Raw genomic sequence first — 25,447 nt, 5'->3', positions numbered from 1 at the left:
GCAAAATGAGCAGGAAAAAAAATGGTCCAGGCTTTCCATCAGTACTGTTTATCCGCGTTCGTCACTTCCTCTTCTTGCCTCGTGCGCTGATTCGCTAGCTAACAACCAATCACAGTGATTAAATGGCCCGACGCCAATTCAACAGGTCAAATTTTCTGGAAATGCCCCCCACGTATTACAACTCGATCCGACATCACGACAGTAATTTATACACTGTTCAGACGGCGCATGCCGTCGGCCCAACGCTGTCCGACTCCTGATGTCGGATTGGTGTATCTAGGCCTCAACAGTGCTTGCAGGTTCACCTGAATGTGCAGTGCAACAGAGTAATGCTGTGTTGTCGGTTATGCGCTTTTGGCAAGTTGAAGGTGATAGCGAGCGTTTGTGGAGACTCCTCCACGTTGGCATACTCCACCACCAGCACATAGACGTCCCGAGCCTTTACATTTGCTCGCATCTCCACGCTGATCTGCTGGCACAAGTTTGGAAAAATTTTTGATTACCAGCAATTCACATACAGTACGTATTTACGTGATGTCATATTTAATGTCTATACTATGGCCCAACAGTTATGGATTTTTTTAGGGTTTTTTGTTTCAAATCTGTTGCATTTTGAGTTTCAGACCTTTGACCCGAATGTTACTATTACGGTTTTGAGGCGGTGTGAGTGATGTGAACCCAAATGCGAGGAGACTGATCAGACAGAGGTAATGAGTAAACAACAAGTGGGCAGGAAAAAAACAAGACTTTGACTAAACTGGACTTGACCTGACTGGATTGGACTTGACATGACTGGACTGAACCAAGAGTGACGTGACAGGACAGGACTGGACTGAACCGAGCGTGGCGTGACAGGGGAGTGACTTGGCTGAACTTGGCTGTGGTTTGAAGACGTGGTTACGCTAACAAGACGTGGCGCACACAACATAACCCACGTAACACCAACAATGCACCCACACCAACTGGACAAACACAACAGACTAAATACACCAACACTAATGACCTAATGAGACATACCTGGGGAAACACAAGTGGCTGAGGGCACTGATTGGTCACACACACTGGGAAGGGAAGACACACACAGCTGGACGTGGTTATACATAACAAGACAAGGGAAGAAACCAGGAACATGACAAAAACACCAACCAAAGACAAAAACAACAAGAAAACCCATAACAAAAAAAAAAACAACCACCACAGAACCGAAACATGACAGTACCCACCCCTCAAGGGACGGCTCACAGACGTCTCACAAAGTCCAAAAACAAAAAGAGCCCAAAACAGAGGCAAGCGGGAGGGGGACCGGCCCACCAACGGGGCGGGTCAAGAAGGCGTCCAGTCTGCTCAACTTATTATACCTTTTTTTTTTTACATTAATATTACTACAATTCCTTGACAACAGCCTGTATGTTTTGAGGGTTATGGTTAGGGTTAGGCTGGTAATGCCTAAAATTCAGTGTCTCCAAAAATTTGAATATCACATGAGGCTAAACAAAAATGATTACTGGATCAATGCGCCGCAGCTTGATTCTATATAACGACTTTCACTTTCTGAAATGTCTGACAAAAAATATGGAACTTTTTAATGACATTACATTTTTTTGTGATGTAACTGTTCATTGATAATGTTCTTTACACCTTTCCTCTACTGCAGCATATTTACTAGGGGTGTTACAGTACGCAATTCTCGTATCGATTCAATATGCGGCCGAATTGATGTTTAAACATAAATTTGTGATGGAAATAATCAACAAAATGTCTGACTCAGGGTTAGGGCTGACACTTTAAGCATGGAAGAATGTCATATTAATGGAACATTAAGCCAATGCTGTTCAAACATGAAACAGATTGCAACCTGTTAGTTAAATACAGCGGCTCACAGTATTAAGCCTGAAGTTTCAGATAAATAAATACATTTTCATACAAATCTTACAGTGTACAAGTTTACTGATGAGTATTTTCTCAATTTTAGTCAAAAATCAATCGTAATAATCGACTGATAGATTTGTATCTGGATTAATCTATATTGGATCAAATCGTGACACGGATCGAATCGCCAGGTACTAGGCAATTCACACCCCTAATATTTACATCATATATAAAGCAAAATACATCTAGAATTTTAAGTTTTGTGGTGTAAATGCAGACCAAGAGACAAACACAGGCATTTCATGCTCTTACGTCATAGCCGCCGCAGACAGCCATGTCAGGATGGCGAGGTGTGACCCTTTCGGTGGGGCAGGGTCGTGGCAGGTGGTTGTCATGGCGACAAATGGCATCATTGCCAGACACAGAGGGGAATGCATCCAGAGACAAGTATGTGTATTGCAGACAGCTGCAGGGACATAAACAAGGTAAAAATATTTTGTAGCAAAAATAAAAAAACGGACAAAATTTTTACTTGAGGCTGCCGTCCGGTGGAGAGCTGAACATGCATGGGTCTGTGATGTGCATTTGCAGGATGGGCGCCTCGTAGTAGGCGCTCGGCAAAAGAACCAAAAAATCCTGTGCAGAATAATAAGAAGGTTATTATGTCATTAGTATATATATATACACACGTGTATATATATTCTATACGTATATATACGTGTCAGCCACCGACAGAGCTAAGTAGATGTGACCCTGCAAGTAGCGCATGCGCTTTCGAAAATCTTGCCTCCAACTTTCAATATTTATTTATTTATTTATTTTTTTTACTTTCAATATTTATAATACCAGTAAATATTGTTTTTAGGGTTGAGGAGACTTTGACTGGTTGTTTGTGTACAACCTATACATTTTTTTTCAGTCACCAAGCCTTGTTGACAAATGGCTCACGAGCCAAGCGCAACGACGCCATATTTTCTACTGTCAGCAGCTTGAACTCAAGTGACAGTAACCAGACTAATGTTTCAAGCGACTTTCAATATCGGTCTAACTTTGCAATATCAAACCGACACAAATGCCGGCATTTTTCCCGCCAATATCGGTCCGATATATATCGGTTTGATAGTAATCGTGCATCCCTAGGAAAAACACAAAATCTCATTTGGTGCAAAAATAAATGACCACAAGTGATTATGTAAACATGAGTGAAAACTATGTTAACTCAGCACGCACATTAGACCTGGTAAAAAATTGTATGTGAGATGTCCATTTTGCCATTTTCAAAAAAGCCCTCAGTAGAAATGGGTGTAACAAAAACCGATTTGAACCGGAAATCCGGTTTTGATTTGAATGATGCGAGTTCACCAGCATACGGACTAATGAATCGGTCTAAAAATAGCTTGAACTGGCCGATGGCCCGGTCAAAACGTTATAAATCGATTTTATGTTGCTGGTACAATTTACAGGGTGCGCGCTCCCCGTTCGCCACGTCGCCAATGACGAGGAGGGGGAAAAAAACATGGCCATATTCAATTTGCATACAGTAATCCCACAATCCTCGATGCGGCCAGTGACTCACGTGATTGTTTACAGTTCATTCACAACATCGCTCCAAGCCAATGATGCATTGCTTATATCTGCCGGCGCAGCATGCTACTGCTAGTGAGTATTAGCAAACAAGTCGTTCTGTCGCGACCTGAGGGGGGATTAAAACAGGAATATTGTGTTAGTTTCGAAAACGAAACTATATTGCTCCCAAGTCGCATAAAACAACTTTGAATTACCCCCTGGGCTAGCTCGAAAGTTGTGGGGGGAAAAGAAAGATGACATGGCAGACAACTATTTAGCCCGTCCAGGACGCGAACCCTTGTCAGATCTTAATTGCTGCGGCCCCTGGCTTTGACACGACGAGGAATACACAAACTTTTTTTAAACTTTTTTAACTAAAGTCAGCCAGGATTGCGGAGGGATGACGAGCACGAAGGTAGAACATCAATAGATACATGGTTATGAACTGATTTGGAAACCGTTTAATTTTATTTTCTTGTGTCGTTGAATATATATATATATAGAGACACAAAAATAAATAAATAAAAATGTCACTGTACCACCATTTGGACCAGCATCATAATACAATAACATAGTGGAGCTGAGTGTTCTTAAAAATAAGGTAGAGGATTTATTCCTAAAATAAACTAGTATTTATTATTGTAAGCCACTGCAACAAACATTAACACTGTGCTTAAATGTAGGAAAATAAAAGTGTTATGTGTGATGATTATTACATTCAAATGTATTGAAAAATATTGAATAAAAATCATACTCAAATGTTTAAAAAAACAACATTGCCTAAACATTAAGAACCTTAAAATAAGGCTGGTATTGGCACAGATACCTGGTACTGGCCCATCAATACTTAAAGGTGTTGCATTTTATTAGGCAGATGCATGTTAAAATAGCATTTTAAAAGCCTGATACTTACTAATTTGGCCCGTAACATGTCAGTACATTACATATACAAAAATGTTGATCGCTGTTTTCCAAAATAAAAGCAGATGTTTGCAAATTATGAGATTTAGATCATTTTAAATTAAACAAGATATTGAAACGATTAATGGTGTATCAAAATAATTATAAATGAATTTGGCAGTTGACTAGTTGTCAAGTAATCAAATAATCGTTGCACCGAATCGAACCGAATCGTGATCCTCCTGAATCAAACCGAACCGAATCGTTCCATTTTAAAATCGAACCGTCCTTGTATTGGATCACACCCCATTTTATCGAGATCAAATCGTCTTGATTGGATCGGCACTTTCTAAACGATTGGTTTATCGTATCGGTTGAAAATAGCATTATCGTGCATCCCTAATGTGTGTGTGCGTGTGTGCGTGTGAGAGAGGGAGAGAGATGTGTTTTCACAAAATCAGGCTTATGTCTCCAAAAATGAAAATTTAGATATTGATGTATCCTAACTCTACACTTAATTCCCTTTAAATTGCTATATAATACATGGTAGTACCACAAAAATTTCAGAAGTTACAGCAATTTCAATGTTGGCAGGTTGAAAACGCGTTAAAATTTTGGGTACAAACATCTTTCAAAGGCCCATAGAAACCAGTACCTTAGGAAAAAGATATTGACCCCATACTTTCAGAGAGTGTTAAAAAGACAACTAGAAAGCCAATTCCAATAGCAGATTAGGACGTAATCTGAAATTTAAACTCTTTAAAATGTGAGGAAGTTTCACATCTCAACTGATGAAAAACCCCAAAACAACTTTGAAGATCCCATTAAGCTTACAGTTAATCTCAGGCATTATTGAAACAATAGTTGTCAGACATCATTTGTATCGGGCCGATACGTCAGAATTAGACCAATATTGGCACCCGCCTCAAATACACTAACATTGGTCTAGTTACTGTCACTTTAAGAGCTCAAGGCTCCACTGCATGTAGGAGGTACAATGGCATCGCTGCCCGCGTTAGCTATTTGTCAACTCGGCTTGGCAACTGAAAAAATTATAGGTGGTAGTTGTACATACACAAGCAACCAAAGTCTCCTTGACTCTAAAAATATTTATTATAAATATTGAAATTTACAAGTTTTCGTGAGCGCACGCACCACTTGCCAAGTCCCAGTCAGTTGAATGATAGCCGCGGCTGAAACTCCCGCCGCGGTCACCCGACGGCCCCAAGTAGGCTAAATACACGCCCTTACGATGCAAATTACAGACTAATTACTTATTTATCTAAACTTCTACACCAGTTTAAGCATTTCTGCTGTTGGGAAATGAAAAGACGTTTTGTCATTTATTCAAAACTAATCTCCGCTCCACAAGCGCCATATTCACAAATGATACTCACCAGAAGAATTCCTTCAGCCTCAATGAGCACATTCCAAGTTCCAGGGTTGAGAACAAAAGGTTCCACAAAGTTGCTCTGGGGAATGCTTACGAAGCTTGGCTCCGTGGTGGGAGCGAACACAATCTGCTTGGACTGCTCAGTACCTAGAAGATCATCATCATCATCTACGTCGTCATAGTGTTTTACTTACATTAACACTTGCATGACAACAACATGTTTGAGGTTAAGAAGAGGAGAGAAAGAAGGAGCAGAAAGGTGAGTCATCAGTGAGTACTCAAGGAGAGAATACTTATTACTGGTATCGGTCTGAAATCAAATGTAACAAATATTTTAGAGCTGTCATTTTAATAAGAGTGATATTTTTGCTTGCGGCTGTCATTCCATCAGAATTTAATGTCGGCCCATGCCTAGTCAGGTGTAACCTTTGGTAAAGGTCAGTTAGAGGTTTCACCTTTCCTAAGCATTTTTAGAATTCAAACAAACTACACAGTAAATTCTGTAGAGTAAATTTGACTCTATTTAGAGTGGGACCAAACAGACTCAGTTTTAGGGTAATATTTACACTTGGAAGAGAGAAAAATAAAGAATTGGGAAAAATTTAATAGAAGTCACTCAAGGGTTGAGGAATGAACTCACGACCTCCAGCTTGGGAGACAGCTGATCTACTCGCGAAGCCACGCAGCTCCTGCTGTGTGTTAGTCTATCGCTCGTGTCAGCTGGAAACCTCGTAACGCCAAGATGTTTTTGGTCTCCTCTTGCATATAAGAAAGCATAGCTCAGGTGGTAGTGTGGCAATCTCCCAAGCTGAAGGGCATAAATTCGTTCCTCAACCCTTGAGTTACTTTAATTTTTATTTTATTTTATTTTACTCTCTTCCAAGTGTAAATATTGCTCTAAAACTGAGTATTTTTGGTTACCACTCTAAATAGAGACAAACTTACAAACAATTTTTGGTTCCCAAAATGGTCTTGAAACATTTGCCGGGAACGTTAGTAATATTTTTTGAAGGTTATGTTTGTCTGCGATTTGAGTGCTCCATGGTTGCAATGGAAAGTTTTTTTCACGTTTCTGGATGTTAAGTGCTGGTTACATATTGGTTTGCACTAACATTTCTTAACCATTCTCCAAACGTTCTCTTTTTATTTACCTTGCCCCCAAATTTTAAAACAGCTCTTAGTGTTAAAAGTTAATAATTGTACAAAAAATTACAATTGTTTTTTTCCTTCTTTTTTTTTAAATAAATGAACTTAAAGTGACAAAAATAATTTTGCCAAAGGCAAGAATTTAACCAACTCATGATCTGCACACCAGTATGAAAGCTGTGTGCTTTACCGCTACACTGAACATCAGCTGTGCCAGTCACCCTACAAGTGCCGTACTGTCTTTTTAATAGTGCTTAGATTTGCACAGCACCAGATGACGCTCATTTTCTCTACTCGCCAACAATTTTGATAAATTAAATGGCTAACGCTACTATAATCTATTATTTCTAAATATTTTAAGCACATGTAAACTGTGCTTAAAATATTTAAATACTACAATTGTGCAAAACATTGAAGCATATATTGCTTCCTCAACGTTTAGGGTACGTTACGCTTAACCTAGCATCCACATAACCAGAATACGTTCTCAACGTTCTTGTTTTGGTTTTGGTTCTAACTAACCTTTAAATAACCAACTTACTGACGTTCTTTAAATGGCTCTAAATAGAGTCAAATTTACTCTACAGAATGTACTGTGTATCCTCCAAATACTTTTTTTTTCTTTTTTTCTTTTAATAAATATATCCTCCAAATACTAATGGGTCAACTCGTTTGGATAGAAAAGGAAAGCTTCTGAGCAAAATTCCAAATTTGAAGAAACCCTGAACAGACAGTGAGGAAGAGATATGCTGTGCGAAATGGAAGAGCCATGAGGGTATGAAAAAAAAGAAGAGGGGTGGGAGGAAGCGGGATGAGGGGAGGATGAAGATGATATGCACTAAGGTGAGAAAGACTAAAAGGAGGAGTTATGATGGAAGAAAGGAGACAAAAGAGGAATAAGAGGATGAGGGGGGAAAGGGGAAGGAAACATGAGATGAAGAAGAGAAATACAGGACCACAAGGGGAGGAAGACAAACAACAGATGCCACAAGGGCAAGAAGAAGAAGGAGCATAAAATGAGGAATCAGAAAATCCTCAAGATGAGGAGATAAGAGGAAGAAGCAGATGAGGAGAACCAATGGGAGGAGGAAGAGAAAAAGGAGGAGACACAAGAAGAGGCGTGTGGAAAAGGAAAAGTATGACGCACTTCTCCGGAGAGGTCTTCCTGCAGCGCTCCATCTAATTAAACTGACTCTCTGATTAACTCATTCAAACCCCAAAACGTGTAAATACGTTTTTTATATTTTTAAATGCAAGAGCATACAGAATGCTTTGATGCAGCTTTTGACATGAAGAGGTCGCTTAAAGCAGTGGTAGTTATTACAAAAATGCCCAGCACGTGGCATCAGAGTATAAGATATCAACTTGGGCCACGTTGCAACAAGTTTTTTTTGCCAGTGTTTTCAACAGGTTTGTGAATAATGATGCAACTTAGCTATATTCTAATGCTAATTGCTGCAAAACAGAAACAGATACAAATATACTTTTTTTTTCCTGATGAAAGAAGAGACTAATCTTTCTTTTGGTAGGTTTCATGTTTTTATAACAAAAGAACGCAATATTCTGTGGGCTTGAAAAATCAGTAAAAATTTTGGATTGGGGTTGCTTCGGTGAAAATGGCTAGCAGTGAAAGAGTTAAGGGCTACTGTATACAAATAAATTTGATTTGACTTGACTTGATAAAGAAAGTTAGTTTAAAGTTTGTGCGCTAAGATCTGGCGGCATGAAGCTGAGGGACCTCACAGGAGGAGGAAGAAGAGGAGGAGGAGGAGGAACCTGAACCCGGCCACCAGCAGCACTCACAGTTGGCACAGAAGTTTTTCCCATCGTCTTCCAGCACCGACACCCGACCCCGGACGTCTACGCCTGCCATGTTGGTGTAGCGCAGCACCAAGCGGAAGAGGTCCGGAGAGCCCACCCACACCGGCACCAGCACCTTGGACTGAACACGTACCCACCAATACCAGGCGCCGCAAGTGGATGAAGCAATGAGGAGAAAAGACTTCATATAATGAACTTCATAACACAAAAATGGTTGCAAATGAATGTGTTTGCATGTTGTATTAAAACTTTGATTTGCTTTCATAAAAGTTAATCAGGGCGGCAGGGTTGTTTGCACATTCCCTTTACCACATGCACAGATCCACAAAAGTAACTGACAACATTTAATTTGGTGGCTTGTTGAGGAAATTCTACCTCCACCAGAGAAAAAAAATAATCTTTCTGAACTTTAGTGATTGATATGATTGAATTAGCAAGTGGTGGCTTCATTTGCAGTGTGGTCATGTAGGGGTCAAAATCTCCTGTCCTCGAGAGAGAATCTCTTTCTCCCCCAAAACTGTTGCTCGTCACTTATTTTGCAAAACAGTCACTAGAGGTAGTCAAAGAAAGGAAAAAGGAGCAATCAACATACAATGTTCGAACACTAAAAGGAAGCCAACTTAAAACTTATTGTCGGCATTTTGCTGTGGGGTAACACTAAGGGCTATATATAGATAAATGAATAAATAAGTTAGTGCTGTCAACGTTAAAGTGCTAAATAATTAATTAAACACAAAATAATTATCGCATTAATCATATATTAACGTAAATTAATCACACTATTAATTTTGACTACAGATGATCCTTTAGCTGAGAGCGGATGATAACATTAAAGGTAGCACAGGTTGTGTTTGAACAAAACACATAACTACATGCATTAAAGTAAATCATTTAATAAATGTTTGCGTAAGAATTTCAGAATATTTGTTTGTGTCAAACTGTTGGGGCCATTTTTTTTTTCATTTTAAATTATGCAAGTAAGTAACTGATTAGAAAAGGAGGAGGATGACCGTGTGCAGTGGATAATTTTTTTGTGAAGAAGTCCTCATAACATTAAATGTTGAAAAAATTAACACATAACACGTGCTCTTTAAATTTGGCGGGCTAAAATATTTATTAGAAAAGCCTTTTTTCTGATTTAATTTTGTTTTGTTTGACAGCTCTAAAATAAATAAATACTAATAGTAATCATAAAAGAAAGATAGAAGATCCATCCATCCATCTTCTACCGCTTATCCAAGGTCGGGTCGCGGGGACAGCAGCTTTAGCAGGGAAGCCCAGACTTCCTTCTCCCCAGCCACTTCAACCAGCTCCTCCAGCGAGATCCCAAGGCGTTCCCAGGCCAGCCGAGAGACATAGTCTCTCCAGCGTGTCCTGGGTCGTCCCCAGGGCCTTCAGCCGGTGGGTCTTGCCAGGAAAACCCCTCCAGGGAGGCGTCCGGGAGGCATCCGAACCAGATGCCCAAGCCACCTCAACTGGCTCCTCTCAACATGGAGAAGCAGCGGCTCTACTCCGAGTCCCTCCCGGATGACGAGCTTCTCACCCTATCTTTAAGGTACTCTGCGAAGGAAACTCATTTTGGCCGCTTCTTTCCGGGATCTTGTTCTTTCGGTCACGACCCACAGCTCATGACCATAAGTGAGGGTAGGAACGTAGATCGACCGGTAACTCGAGAGCAGTTCCTTCTTCACCACAACGGACGGATACAAAGTCCGCATCACTGCAGACGCATCCGATCCGCCTATCGATCTCCCACTCCATCCTGCCCTCACAGACTCCAAGATACTTGAACTCCTCCACTTGGGGCAGGATCTTATCCCTGACACGGAGAAGGCACGCTACCCTTTTCCGACTGAGGACCATGGTCTTGGATTTGGAGGTGCTGCAGTGAGAGTTGAAGATCACAGCCTGATGAAGCCAACAGCACCACATCATCTGCAAAAAGCTGAGATGCAATGCTGAGACCACCAAACTGGACCCCCCTGTGCCTAGAAATTCAGGGCAACCTTGGTGGAGTCCAACCCTCACTGGAAACGAATCCGACTTGCAGCCGGCAATGCAGACCAAACTCTGACACCGGTCGTACAGGGACCGAACAGCCCGTATCAAAAGGCTCGGTACACCCTACTCCCAAAGTACCCCCCCACAGGAGTCCCCAAGGTCAAATGCCTTCTCCAAATCTACAAAACACATGTAGACTGGTTGGCCGAACACCCATGCACCCAGGACCTTGCCGAGGGTGTAAAGCTGGTGGTGGAGCTGGAGGGTGTAAAACCACACTCCTCTTGAATCGAGGGACCCTCCTCTCTAGCACCCCTGAATAGAACTTACCAGGGAGGCTGAGGAGTGTGATCCCTCTATAGTTGGAGCAAACCCTCCGGTCTCCCTTCTTAACTCTTTTACTGCCAAAAACGTTAAATAACGTTTAGTAAAATCCTACGGAGGGGCGCCAAAGACGTTAACTCTTTGACTGCCAGACGTTTTCAGAAAAGGGATGCTGTCAGTGCCAGCCGATTTAAGCATTTTGACTGATCTTTCAAGGTCCACAGAAAATGTTCTGTTTGGACTATGGAAACACACATACTACCAAATGAAAGATTGTACTTTCATCTTTCATTAGAAAAAAAACTTTGTTTCTACCTTATTCCGTTCTTTAGTAATCAACAATAGAAAATGGTTAGTTTCATCCAAATGCGCTTGTTTTGGACCAAAATACGGAGAAATCAAGCTTTTAGTGAAACGATATTATTTCATGTACTCTAGTGAATTTTACACTTCTATTTGTCCATGAATGATGCCACAAACACCTAAATAGTGCTTTACTTCTATAAAACACTACCACCAAGAATGTAAAAGTGTTTTTTGATAGCAAAATACGTTTATTTACATTCAACAGTGTAACAATTTGACAACAATTTGGCAAACTATTTACAAATGTGTGCAACTGTGGTGCTATTTACAATTATGTGGATGTTTCAACGACAGTTTTTCTTTTTGTGAAACACTCCCCTGCGTGCAAGGAGATGCAACATGATTTGCACAACAGATTAGTTTCACTGCGATTGCCTCTTCGCGTGCAGAAGCTACACTTTCTTGCAGGCCGTTTTTTCCGGGGAATAGCAAGTATATACTGCAGTGTGTGTTGCCATAAAGTCTAATATCAGGATCATGTTACGGTTACGTTACGGTGGTGTTACGTCTGTATTCCTCATGTCCTTCAGTTGCTATACCGGGTGGTAAGAGATGTTCTGATCCATCTTATCCACTCCATTCATGGTGGCATCGTAGTCCAGAACCAGTGTCTTATCCGTGATCAGACTGTACCCGCTCCTCCGATGAATATGCATTGGACTCGGGGTACTCTTCATTGTCCGATCGAATGTCTGCTTGTGCAGCTCCGGCGTTAGCAGCGCTAGCCGGTGAGGCTTTATGACGTGAGAATAAAGGCCGCGTCCAACTGTGGCGTCAACCTCGGGATTCACCATCATCATCATTCTCAATGTGCATTGGTCGATGCTTTTCGACAACTCTCCATCGCCCGATCGAATCTCCGCTTGTCCAGAAGTACCCGGTCGGTTGTGCTGCGCGTTTTCCGGCGTTAGCAGCGCTAGCCGGTGAGGCTTACTACGTGATCATAACGGTCGCGTCAAGGCTTCCAACTTTGGCGTCAAGCTCGGAGTCAACATCATCGTCGACATCAATGCGCTTTTTAGTATTGATCGATGCTTTCCGTCTTTGAAAAAAATGCTCAAGCGTGAGCTGCTTGCAACCGGTCGCCATTGTTGCATCATCGTTCATTGTCTCCTCAACACTCTAGCTCCGCCTCACGTCTTCTACTGACGCCCACGGTGGGCGGCCCACCCAACCTTGTGCAAAGAGAGTCATCGCTGCTATCTAGGGGCCAAAACGAGTCATTAAACTAACTAGATCTGCTTGATACTTGATACACAGCTGCCCAAGGCTTTCCTCCACCCGTTTCCCAAAAAACAACAACATAGTGAACGTCTTTTAACGTCCTCGGCGCCCCTCCGTAGGTTTTTACTAAACGTTTTATAACGTTTATGGCGGTCAAAGAGTTAAAAGACGTTCACTATGTTTTTTTTGTTTTTTTTTGGAAACGGGTGGAGGAAAGCCTTGGCCAGCTGTGCTGAAAGTATCAAGCAGATCTAGTTAGTATAATGACTAGTTTTGGCCCCTAGATGGCAGCGATGACTCTCTTTGGACAAAATTGGGTGAGCGTCAGTAGAAGAGGTGAGGCGGAGCTAGAGTGTTGAGGGGACAATGGCTGATGAAGCAACAATGGCGACCGGTTGCAAGCAGCTCCCGCTTGAGCATTTTTCATTCATCGACTAATGCTAAACAGCGCATTGATGACAACGATGATGATGATGGTGATTCCGAGCTTGACGCCGAAGTTGGAAGGGTTGACGCGGCGGCTATGATCACGTCGTAAAGCCTCACCGGCTAGCGATGCTAACGGCGGAAAACGAGCACTTCTGCACAAGCGGACGTTCAATTGGACGATGAAGAGTAGTCGAAAAGCATCGACTAATACTAAAGAGCACATTGATGTCGACGATGATGATGATGGTGACTGCCGAGGTTGACGCCGAAGTTGGAAGCGTTGACGCGGCGGCTATGATCACGTCATAAAGCCTCACCGGCTAGCGATGCTAACGCCGGAAAACGCGGAGCACAACCGAGCACAGGCGGACGTTCAATCGGACGATGAAGAGTACCCCGAGTCCAATGCATATTCATCGGTGGAGTGGGTACAGTCTGATCACGGAGAAGACACTGGTTCTGGACTACGATGCCACCATGAATGGAGTGGATAAGATGGATCAGAACATCTACCACCCGGTATAGGAACTGAAGGACATGAGGAAGCCAGACATAACACCACCGTAACGTAACCGTATCATGATCCTGATAGTAGACTTGATGGCAACATGGCCAAACACACACTGCAGTATATACTTGCTATTCCCCGGAAAAAACGGCCGGCAAGAAAGTGTAGCGTCTGCACGCGAAGGGGCAATCGCAGTGAAACTAATCTGTTGTGCAAATCCTGTTGCGTCTCCTTGCACGCAGGGGAGTGTTACGCAAAAAGAAAAACTGTCGTTGAAACATCCACATAATTGTAAATAGTACCACAGTTGCACACATTTGTAAATAGTTTGCCAAATTGGTGTGTCAAATTGTTACACTGTTGAATGTAAATAAACGTATTTTGCTATCAAAAAACACTTTTTCATTGTTGGTGGCAGTGTTTTACATATATAAAGCACTGTTTAGATGTTTGTGGCATCATTCATGGAAAAAAAAAAGGTGTCAAATTCACTAGAGTGCATGAAATAATATCGTTTCACTAAAAGCTTGATTTCTTCGTATTTTGGTCCAAAACAAGAGCATTTGGATGAAACTAACCATTTTCTATTGTTGATTACTGAAGAACGGAATAAGGTAGAAACAAACGTTTTTTTTCTGATGAAAGATGAGAGTTCAATCTTTCATTTGATAGTATGTGTGTTTCCATAGTCCAAACACAGATTTTTCTGTGGACCTTGAAAGATCAGTCAAAAAGGGGGACCATCACTCCGGTTTGCCAATCCAGAGGCATTGTCCCCAATGTCCATGCGATGTTGTAGAGGCGTGTCAACCATAACAGCCCCACAACAACAACCAAAGCCTTTAGGAACTCCGAGCGGATCTCATCCACCCCCGGCGGGGCCCTGCCACCGAGCTTTCCAACCACCTCAGTGACTTCGACCCCAGAGATAGGAGAGCTCACCTCAGAGTCCCCAGACTCTGCTTCCTCAAAGGAAGACGTGTCGGTGGAGTTGAGGAGGACTTCGAAGTATTCTCCCCACCAACTCACGACGTCCTGAGTCGAGGTCAGCTGCAGCCCATCTAAAATATACACAGTGTTAATGGTGCACTGCTTTCCTCTCCTGAGACGCCGGATGGTGGACCATAATTTCTTCGAAGCCGTCCGGAAGTAATTTTCCATGGCTTCACCGAACTCCTCCCATGTCCGAGTTTTTGCCTCAGCGACCGCCGAAGCCGCGTTCCGCTTGGCCAGCCGGTACCTGTCACCTTCCTCTGGAGTCCCAGAGAACAAAAAGGCCTGATAAGACTCGTTCTTCAGCTTGACGGCATCCCTTACTGTTGGTGTCCACCAGCGGGTTCGAGGATTGCCGCCACGACAGGCACCGACCACATTACGGCCACAGCTCCGATCAGCTGCCTCAACAATGGAGGTGTAGAACATGGCCCACTCGGACTCAATGTCCCCCCGCCTCCCCCGGTGGGCATTAAAACTCCTTCTGACCGGGGATTCCTCCAGACGTTCCCACAAACCCTCACATTACGTTTGAATCTGCTAGGTCTGACCGGCACCTTCCCCCATCATCGGAGCAAAGACGCCACCAGGTGGTAATCAGTTGACAGCTCCACCCCTCTCTTCACCCAAGTGTCCAAAACATACGGCCGCAAGTCAGATGACACAACTACAAAGTCGATCATCGAACTGCGGCCGAGGGTGTCCTGGTGCCAAGTTCACAAAAGGACACCCCTATGTTTGAATATGGCGTTGTTTGAACGAGCACAGAAGTCCAATAACAGAACACCACTCGGGTTCTGATCGGGGGGGGCCGTTCCTCCCAATCATGCCCCTCCAGGTCTCACTGTCATTGCCCACGTATGCGGTGAAATCCCCCAGCAGAACAAGGGAGTCCTTGGAGAGAGCGCTCTCCAGCACACCCTCCAAGGACTCCAAAAACAACAGTCAGGACCAGTCCCCCCATCCAAAGGCGGAGGCTACCATCTTGTCCACCGGGGTAAACCCCAATGTACAGGCGTCCACCGGGGTAAACCCCAATGTACAGGCGCTAAGCCGGGGGGCAATCAGTATGCCCACACCTGCTCTGTGCCTCTCACCGTGGGCAACTCCAGAGTGAAAGAGAGTCCAACCCCTCTCGAGAGGATTGGTACCAGAGCCCAAGCCGTGTGTAGAGGAGAGTCCGACTATATCTCTACCTTGCAAAATCAGTCAGAATCCAGTAAAACAGCTGGGAGCGCAGGAGGTTGCTACCGTGGAAATAGCTGGGTGTAAAGCAGAGTGAGACACACCAGCCATTGCCAAGTTGTAAAAATACAGTATACACAGTATACACAGTACACACACATATATATATATTGTTTTACAACAATACCATATTTACAAATTCATCTGCACCTGTGGCACCTGGGAACTCTTTCAGATTGTGAAAGGGGGGGGAGCATAAAAAAACACTTTCAAAGTAAGTAAAGACAAGCACAGCGAGTTTCAAGCAGGCAATATTGAAGAGGCACGGTTACGGAGAACACAACTTCAAAATCCTGACCTGGATGGCGGACATTTGAGCATAACCCCTCCAGCTGAAGCCAGGGAATTCGACAGGGTCGTAGCCAAAGCGTACAGGCCGACCATCCAACATGCTACCCTCTTCCGCCTCAAACTTGAGGTAGTGAAGGTCAGGAAAATAATGATTCACAGCGGCTCTGCACACAAGGACACACCAGAAATGTATCGTTGAATTAAATAATGCATGAAAGTGTGAGGTCGCTGTTCTCTGCTGCACAATGATTACGAAGTTTGAGTTTGCGAGGTGTTGTCTACTGAAGTGGTTTTGGACTCACAAGTTGCACTTGGGTCCGTGCACATTTGGTCTGCATTGACAGCGGCCGCTCCGCTCGTCACAGGCTTGACCCTCAGAGCCACCGATATCACACTGGCACCCTACATGCCCGACACGTAAGGAGGAAAGTAAGACGGCAGGAAAAAAATCATGAAGAAGCATTACAAAGCAGGAAATAAGCACAAGAAACGAACGTCAACAGCCGCTCTGAAGCGAGAGAAGACAATGACTCACCCTGACAGCCAAAGTAGCTGTGCTCCTGCAAGTTGTAGAAGCCATCTTTGCAGGTGTTGCAGGTGCTGCTGCAGGAGTTTGGCTTACAGTGACATTGACCGTTGTCCTGCGGTTGTACAATTAGGAAATTGACCAACAAATTCAGAAAAATGTTGCACAAAAATCATGCAGTCATCACATGACTTACTCACCTGTGCACAGTTGGCAACACTGCTCAGCGTTCCGGCGACGTTACATTCACACTCTGCAAAGGAAGCCATATACACACACACACGCACACACACACACAAACAAACAAACAAACAAACAAACACACACAGACATTCATCAAGCCCCAGCAACGAGTGGGACTTGAGGCCTTCCACTAGATGTGAAGTCTTACTTGCGCATCCATCAAGAACGTCGGGGGACAAGTTCCAATATAGAGGTTTACAGCGGTCACAGGCCACGCCCTCAACACCGTCACGACACTCGCAATGGCCCTTGTGGGGATGAATGTCAGGAGAAGGAGCCAGTCAGTTTATTTAACTTACTTTCAACAAAACAACTGGGAAAAAAATTAATTACGATATCTAACTTGGCCTTTAAAGGTCCCATAGTATGAAAATGCACTGTTTGGGGTTTTCTATCAATAATATGCATCCCCGGCCTGTCTACAATCCAACCAGGTATGAAAAAAGTCCGTCCGCGACTTCTTTAGCTTTCTCCTCCTTTCTTAAATGTGTGCTTCAAACGGGCAGATTAAACTTCCGTGACTTAATGACGTCAAAAAGCCACGGAAGTGCACTCGACACAGCCCCCTCGGGTTAGTGGCACCACCTCTGGTAAAGGTTTGTCACGCCCACTGAAATTGTAGAAGCTGGCTGCTGCTCTTTTTCTCTCCCTGCTTGCAAAAAAATTATCGGGAAAAAGTGGTTGCTTCCTTTGTCCCAAGTCTTTGAGAAGACAGTGGATTAATTTTATTTTTGAAGGATGTGTACCGTCATCATTTCTCAAAGGACTGTTTTGTTAGTGAAAGCCTGTTCAGAGCTGGACTTGCAACACGTTTAAACATAATGGATCGGTCCCAATAGTGTGACACGACTGCAAACAGGAACGATGTAAGTTTAACATTTTTTATTTAGCCTTCCTTCCTATCCTTTCTAATAAGAGATGTGCACCTTCTACCAAATTACTGGTGTATTTTTAGTGCCTAAAGTGGGAGCTACATTTGTCGTGTGGAGGTTGTTTGGTTACAAGAGGTTAGGATATATGATAAAGCAGACAATGGTTGGATAATATGAAGCGGTTGCGTATTGTTTTGTCAAGATACAATGCGCGGTGGTTAGTTTGCCGTGACTGGCAACTCGCCACCTAGTTGACTAGAGTTTGTGATGCTAACCTGCCGCTAAGTGGTTTCGACAAGACGGCTTGCGCGTTGCGACCCCGCAGTGACCTAAATGTGCACATTTGTGTTATTTATAACCGCTTGTAAATGTCTACAAGCATTCACGGCAATTCAGAGACATTCACGGCAAAATAGCGTTTGCGGGAGATTTTCCGGTTACGGCAAAATAACCATTGCCTAAACAATCACAAACTAACCCTACAACATAGTCTCTGTAGTGATGTTATGCTACTTTTTCTTATGGTAAAACGTTATGCCACTTTTCCACATATTAAAATAGTTCTCAAATGTGTAAAATACATGTCTGTATTTTCCTTTTATTCTGCTCCCATGGCCACTCATTTCCATTCACAACATTAGCACATGGCTACCATGACCAAAATCACTGCCCCTTCGAGAGAAAAGGGTATGGCCCAGTCGTGGCCTGGTGCAGCTATTTACATAAAAGTGACACACCCCTAAAACAGGCTGTTTTGAACAGAGTGTTTTTTGGCTGATTTAAGGACAGCAAAAATATTAGATCCAAAGTAAATTTTGACGAATGCATGTCACAAACATGTCTTTTACACATTTGAGAACTATTTTAGCATGTTGAAAAGTTGAATAATATGAGACCTTCAACAAGACTATGACTGATGGGATCAATGCCTTGTTATACTGTCTTACTATTACGGCAACAGTTATTGTAATTGTTTTACAGGATTTGTCAGAGAGTATTTCAAATATTAACTAATTCAAACCCAAAAACGTATAAATACGTTTTAATACTTTGTCCTTTACTCCCAAAAACGTATGTATATGTTTTTTTTTAATGTTTTTTTTTATGCTAGAGCATACAGGTCTTGGTACAGCTGCTGACCTGAAGAGGTTGCTTAAAGCAATAAAAAAAGAATTTTTGCAGCAGGTGGCAGCAGAGTATCAGAGATCAGCCAGGGCCATGTTGCAACAAGCTCTTTTTGTCAGTGTTTTCAACAGGAATGTGAATAATGGTGACATTTAGCGATATTCCAATGCTAATTCCTGCAAAACGGCAATGGACACAAATATAATTTTTTTCCTGATGAAACAAGAGATTCTAATGTATCTTTTGGTAGGTTCCATGTTTTTATAGCAATAGAACACAATATTGTGTGGGCCCTGCAAAATCAGTCAAAATCCAGTAAAACAGCCAGGAGTGAAGGGGGTTGCTTCAGTAAAAATGGCTGGGAGTGAATAAGTTAATATAATATATATACAGTAATATAATATATTTCAAAATCCAAATTACGTCAAGTCAAAACATATATACATACACATTCAGTACATGTATATTACGGTGTAAGAACAAATTTACACAGTGGTGCAAAAAAGTATTTCAGCCACCGATTGTGCACGTTCTCCCACTTAAAATGATGACAAAGGTATGTAATTGAATCATAAGTTCACTTTAACTGTGAGAGACGCAATGTGGAAAAAAACTTGAAATCACATTGCAGGATTTTAAAGTAATTTATTTTTAAATTATGATGGAAAATAGTATCTGGTCAGTAACAGGGGGAAAAAGGCTGGTTTAGGGCTCCATATAAGATCTCATTCCATGGGGTCAAAATAATAATGAGAATGGTGAGCAAAAATGCCAGAATTACATTGTGGGAACCTGTAAACAACCTGCAGAGAGCTTGTACTGAAATAATAAAGGTTACCATCAGTAACACACTACGCCGACAGGGAATCAAATCCTGCAGTTTCAGACGCATACCACTGCTTAAACAAATTCATGTTCAAGCCTATCTGATGTTTGCTTTGGGGTTGTTTTTCTGCAAAGGGGACAGCTACAGAGTGATTTTTGGAGGACCCCTAAGATGCATACATTTTAACCAAAATACAGGATCATAAAAACATTTGGGAGTTTGGGAGCACATTGAGGCCACCAAAAAGGCCTTATATTCCTAGGAATAATAATTTACAAATCAAGTCGAATTGCAATGTTGCCAAAAACCTTCAAAACTTACCACTGGAGGAGGAACGACGTAATGAACGGACCCAGCAGGATGACATGTGCCAGCTAGAAACACACACGCACACACTTCATGAGTCATCATTATTAGTCATGCAAGTTTCATGCTGTCATAACACACTTCACTTGACCTAATTTTAGCCACCATAAATCATTTTAGTTTTTTTATGGCTTTTTGGACACTTGTTCTAAAAGGACTACTGTAGTAACAAAATAAAAATGTCCTTAGAAAGTTAGTGTGACTTAGGTGGTGTCAAAGTACATTTGTCCAAGAGTGTATGAATGTAATGATTGTTGGTGATGATGGACAGTAGTCATGTGTTGACTCAGGACAAGTGTGCACCAGGTTGGAACTGTTTTGTGTTTATAATTTTGTTTTTGCTTTTAATTTATAATAATTTAAAATAAATAATTTAAAAAAAAAACAAATTCAGTTACTTCTAATTAGGTTCTATAGCAAATTTGTGGATTTTTAAAATAAATTGTATTTATATATTTTTAAATTAGTTTACATTTTTATTTATTTAAATTTTGGGGAAAATACGGTTTATGTGTCTCATGCAAGATCACAATAAATATTTTATAATAAAAACTCAAAAGATACTTTACAATTTTTTTATTCGGTTAGACTGTTAGCAGATGAACGCACATTAGACAGATGGACAGAGACAGAAGAAAAACATATCTTATTTTACTCTTTAAAAAAAATATATTTTTTTTGTTTTGTTAGGCGACTGCACAACACATTCAGGAATACTTTCATAATAACATTCTTCCACTTAAGATATACAGTTACGGTGAAGGGATTCAATTTAAACCGTGGTATGAATTACCACCATATCAACCAGCCTGACATTCTTGCATTTTACCCTAAATATTTTAAGTTGTATGCACTTATATGGAACTCGGCTCCTGGTGGCCCTGCCAGAAATGTTGCTGCAGTTTGACATCATTCTTTTTAAACTTGTCCTAACGTCTATTGATAAGCAGTTCAGTCTGATATGGATGCAACTTGTCTAAAATTCTGTTGTTTGACAGCAATAAAAATCTGCTTCTTCTGCTATAGTAGTAGTTTAGCTACACTACGCACCGGAACTGCCACGCAGGCTGGCAAAGCCTCCTCACGCACACTTCACTCATCTGGTGGGGCTCCTTCGGGTGTCAGGCACCAATTTAGGTGTCGCCGCAGCAGATTCCTGCTGCTTGTCATCACTCCGCGCGGTAAAGAACACATTTTATGAAACTGTGAGCGGAGCATGACTGTGAATTTAGATAAAGCAATTTTATGTGTCTGAGGGAAACATAGCTTAAAGATCCCCATGAGACCCCAAGCCTGTCGGGCTACATCACACTCAGGGCGGGCAAAACAAGCTCACTGCACATAAATCCAACATCGTAAGGCTGTGTGAGAACAGCTGGGCCACACAATGGAGCATACAAGTGCATGTGTGCACACCTGACTATTGTCATGAGGGAACGTGAGTGGATGAGGGATGGTGGACCCAAATGCAGGGAAACGGGAATCAAGTGGAATGTGTGGTACTTTGATTAACCATAATGAGAAAGGTGAGCAGACAATCATGACTGAGTAGATTGGTCGCCATGACTTGATAGGACGTGAGTAGACTGGTCACCATTACTGGACAGGACATGAGTAGACTTGTCGCCATGACTGGACAGGACGTGAGTACACTGGTCGCCATGACTGGACGTTAGTAGACTGGTCGCCATGACTGGAACGAGCGTGACGTGACAGGACCTGATTTGCCTTGACTTGCTGTGGAATGACTTGACTTGGCTGTGACAAGGACGACTTGGCTAGCTGCGACGATGACAACTTGGCTAGCTGTGACGATGACGACTTGGCTAGCTGTGGCGTTGACAACTTAGCTAGCTGTGACGATGATGACTTGGCTGTGGCGATGATGACTTGGCTGTGACGAAGGCTACTTGGCGGTGACATTGGCTACTTGGCGGTGACAATGGCTACTTGGCTGTGACAATGGCTACTTGGCAGTGACAATGGCTACTTAGCTGTGACGAAGATGACTTGGCTGTGACGAAGACGACTTGGCTGTGACGAAGACGTCTTGGCTGTGATGAAGACGACTTGGCTGTGACGAAGACGACTTGGCTGTGACGAAGACAACTAGGCTGTGACGAAGACGACTAGGCTGTGACGAAGACGACTTGGCTGTGACGAAGACTTGATGCACGAAATTCCACACATAACATAGGCAATGCACCCACACCGAACAAGGAACAGGTACACAAGACAAAAACAACAAGTACACCCTTAACAAACAAAAACTCAACTCCCACAGAACCGAAACATGACAACTATAATATTATGACCCTATCTTTTGGACCTTCTAATCCTCCGTGTGAGCTCGGACAGATCATCGTCCGCCATCCTCGCATATGTGTCTGGCCCAAACGACTTCAGCAATCTGTCAAACTGTCCTACAAGTCTAAACTGGACTCGTGATTTTTGCTAGGCAAAATCCGGCAGCTGAGAATGCAGGATGACCACCTCTTAGAAAATCTGACTACAATGTAGTTGATCTGCTGCTGCTTAAGTTTAAGGCTGAACCACTGCAGAAGCAAATACAGATACACAAAAGTGAAGAGCAACTTAAAGACTGCTATGATGACACAATTGGCCATTTTCTTTTAATTCTTCCAGGATGGAGACTCAAAGCGTCACAGCCTATATGAAATTTTGTGAGGACCATCCATCCATCCATTCTCCGAACCACTTATCCTCACGAGGGTCGCGGGCATTGCTAAACCAAGAATGCAAAAATGTTCCCAAACAAACCTAGAAGCACTTGAAAATATGTATTCATGAAAAGAAAGCTGTGTTCCGCTTTGCTGATTTGCAATGTTGTTTGAACAAATTAGATAGCTGAGAGTAGGCCCGATCTGGGCCATCTGAATGGGCCAGACAATTCCCGACGGGCCACAAATCGGCAGGCCACACATTGGCTTCAAAATCGCGCAGGTAGCAGCCCACAGCCCAAAGAGTATTCACGTCATCTTAAGTTGACCGTCTCACTGTCAATCAACTGTAACTCCAATGCTCCTTACATAGGCTATTATATTATATATAGCACTGATTGCCTGCATTTGTTACTAAGCGTGTCACCGAGTTACAATAAGTTCATACCAAAAGTAGCAAAACTTTAATCCACGAATAGAAACAATAATATAACTATATTAAAACTTGTCTTTACAAAAATAACATAAAAAAGGCAAAACACAATCACAAGTGTTACTAGTAACAGCAACAAAACCTACCGGTAAATTGCACTAAGGTTTGGTCCACACATAGCCAATGTTTTTTAAACCGAATATTTCCCCCGTCCCTGTGTAGAAAAAAAAAACCATCCACACTGTCTCGTTTGTTTAGAAAAAACACATCCACATAAACGCACACAAAAATGGAGAAGTGCGTTTTTAAGCTCATTTGGATACATGCCAACCCTCTAGGCGGCAGTAGTTAGCCAAATACTGCTCAACTCCTGATGTCACTTCCACCGTATGTCACACAAGCACGGACTGTAGCGCACACAAGACTTAATTTTTTAATTATAAAAATACATGTAAACAGTCAATCAGATTGAGTACATCATAAACAGAGCATAGAGGAAAAACAAAGAGGAAAAACAAAGAGGAAAATGTTTTTTTTTGTTTTTTTTTAAAGCTTCACTTTTTTTCTACACATTTTTTCTGTACTGTAGATTTAATAAAGTAGATGACAATGATGCTGTGGCAAAAAAAAGAAGCCTTTTTAAATTGAAGCCAAAAAGGCCACTGGCCAAGATAGCTTGGGAGCCTGATTTCCTCAACAAACAGGAGTCTTCTCAAAACTTAACTCTCTTAACGCAAGGGAAAAAAATAAACTTAAGTCACAGTTGTGCCCAATTTGGGAAATTTTCCATAATAAGACCCATACCAAAAAAGCCACGCGCAAGCAAACCACAATATTTTTGGCCCATTGCCATAACCTCTGTCTATATTATGTAATACAATGGAAAGTAAACTGATCTCTTGACCTCCATGGTGGCCAGTGGACTGCACCCTTTACAGTTCACCTATAAAAGGGAAATAAGTACTGACTATGCTGTGCTGACCATGCTTAGATCTCAAAGCACCTCATGCTTACCAAGGCATACACTTGGGTCTTAGACTTCAGTGCAGCTTTTCTACAATGAAATTACATATTTTTCTGATAGGAGGTAGATTTCAAAGGGCCAGTCAAGTCAAAAATTGTCTTAACAATAATAGGTTATATGCATCCCCATTAGTCTAAATGTGGCATTCTGATTAATATTGTGTTTGTGGAATATAATATAATAAGGCCATGTACACACGTAGCAGGCCATGTACACACGTAGCAGAGTATTAAAAAAAAGAAAAGAAAAAGATATTTCCCTCCTCTGGGTAAAGAAAAAAATAGTGTCCACACTACCACGTTTGTAGAAAAGAAAACATCCACAGCTAACCGCATTATTGGGTTTTTAAGTACGTTCATAACAATTCCAGACCTTAAGGTGGCAAATATTCCCCAAATCCTATTCAATCAGAGTACGCCTCCGTCTGGCGACGCCACTTCCACGAATTGGGCCTACAATGAGATGCATGCCAAGCCTCTAGGTGGCAGTAGCCAAATACTGCTCATCTCTTGACGTCACTTCACCATACGTCACACAAACACGGACTGTCAACCGCTGATCTGTATATATGCGGATCACTGCTGTCAGCGCACACAATGCTTTTTTTTTTATTATTAAAAAATATATACTTGTTAACAGTCAATGAGTACATCATACACGGAGCAAAGAACAAAACAAAGAGGATAAATACAAAATCTTAAAAAGCTTCACTTCTTTTTTAACAACTTTTTTTCCAACTCACTCACCACACACACATATGCAAACATGGTCTCCCCGGTGGGGAAGCGAATCCACGGCGCCTTTTTTTCCCCCTTATTTTTTAACAACTTGAGGTATGTGATTGAAAGTGAAGTGTGTAGAGGACGACGTAATACTTCGTTTACTAACGGACACACGCGACTGCTACGATGAGCACGGTCTAATTCAGGGGGAGAGGGGAAGACGTCCCTCACAAAAACATCTTGCAACATTTGTGAAAAGAACTTAAGAGGCATGTGGACCCTCAATCCCCTCTTGCAGACCAATAAACCGGGCTTTACATTGCCTATTCCTCGATTCAATGTTCAATAGCTTAGCCTTTAGCTTCTCATTCTCTCAATGTCGCACAGCTATCTTCCACTTTAGCAAGACGCTGATGGAGGGTTTCAGCATTTTCTTCCAGAGATACAAGGCGCTCACCATGGCTGTCTGATGCCGTCTGAAGTGCATGCAATTTTTTGTTCACGTCATCGAAGAAGTGACTTTTCGGTTCCATCAATAAAGCTGTTCTACGCT

The 25,447-nt window shown here is 42.2% G+C and overlaps 1 protein-coding gene across 2 annotated transcripts in view; it reads right to left on the bottom strand.

Annotated features, from left to right (window-relative positions):
• lama5 (laminin, alpha 5) overlaps window positions 1–25,447 on the bottom strand; it is a 166,193-nt gene that overhangs the window by 69,089 nt on the left and 71,657 nt on the right. The window contains exons 18-28 of one of the 2 annotated variants that reach the window (XM_086067181.1): window positions 19,990–20,042; window positions 16,994–17,093; window positions 16,803–16,855; window positions 16,612–16,717; window positions 16,379–16,478; window positions 16,084–16,240; window positions 8,678–8,816; window positions 5,733–5,875; window positions 2,402–2,505; window positions 2,182–2,335; window positions 306–472 (exon numbers count right to left, since the gene is read on the bottom strand). In XM_086067181.1, coding sequence (XP_085923307.1) covers window positions 306–472; window positions 2,182–2,335; window positions 2,402–2,505; window positions 5,733–5,875; window positions 8,678–8,816; window positions 16,084–16,240; window positions 16,379–16,478; window positions 16,612–16,717; window positions 16,803–16,855; window positions 16,994–17,093; window positions 19,990–20,042 — 1,276 coding nt within the window. The remainder of the gene's footprint in view (window positions 1–305; window positions 473–2,181; window positions 2,336–2,401; window positions 2,506–5,732; window positions 5,876–8,677; window positions 8,817–16,083; window positions 16,241–16,378; window positions 16,479–16,611; window positions 16,718–16,802; window positions 16,856–16,993; window positions 17,094–19,989; window positions 20,043–25,447) is intronic. The other variant, XM_086067182.1, reaches the window with a different exon arrangement.

The sequence above is a fragment of the Leptonotus elevatus genome, chromosome 2, assembly GCF_054856555.1.
Source record: "Leptonotus elevatus isolate MCC_2025b chromosome 2, RoL_Lele_1.0, whole genome shotgun sequence".
In the NCBI taxonomy this organism is placed as follows: Eukaryota; Metazoa; Chordata; class Actinopteri; order Syngnathiformes; family Syngnathidae; genus Leptonotus; species Leptonotus elevatus.
This window is presented reverse-complemented; position numbering and strand designations above follow the sequence as displayed.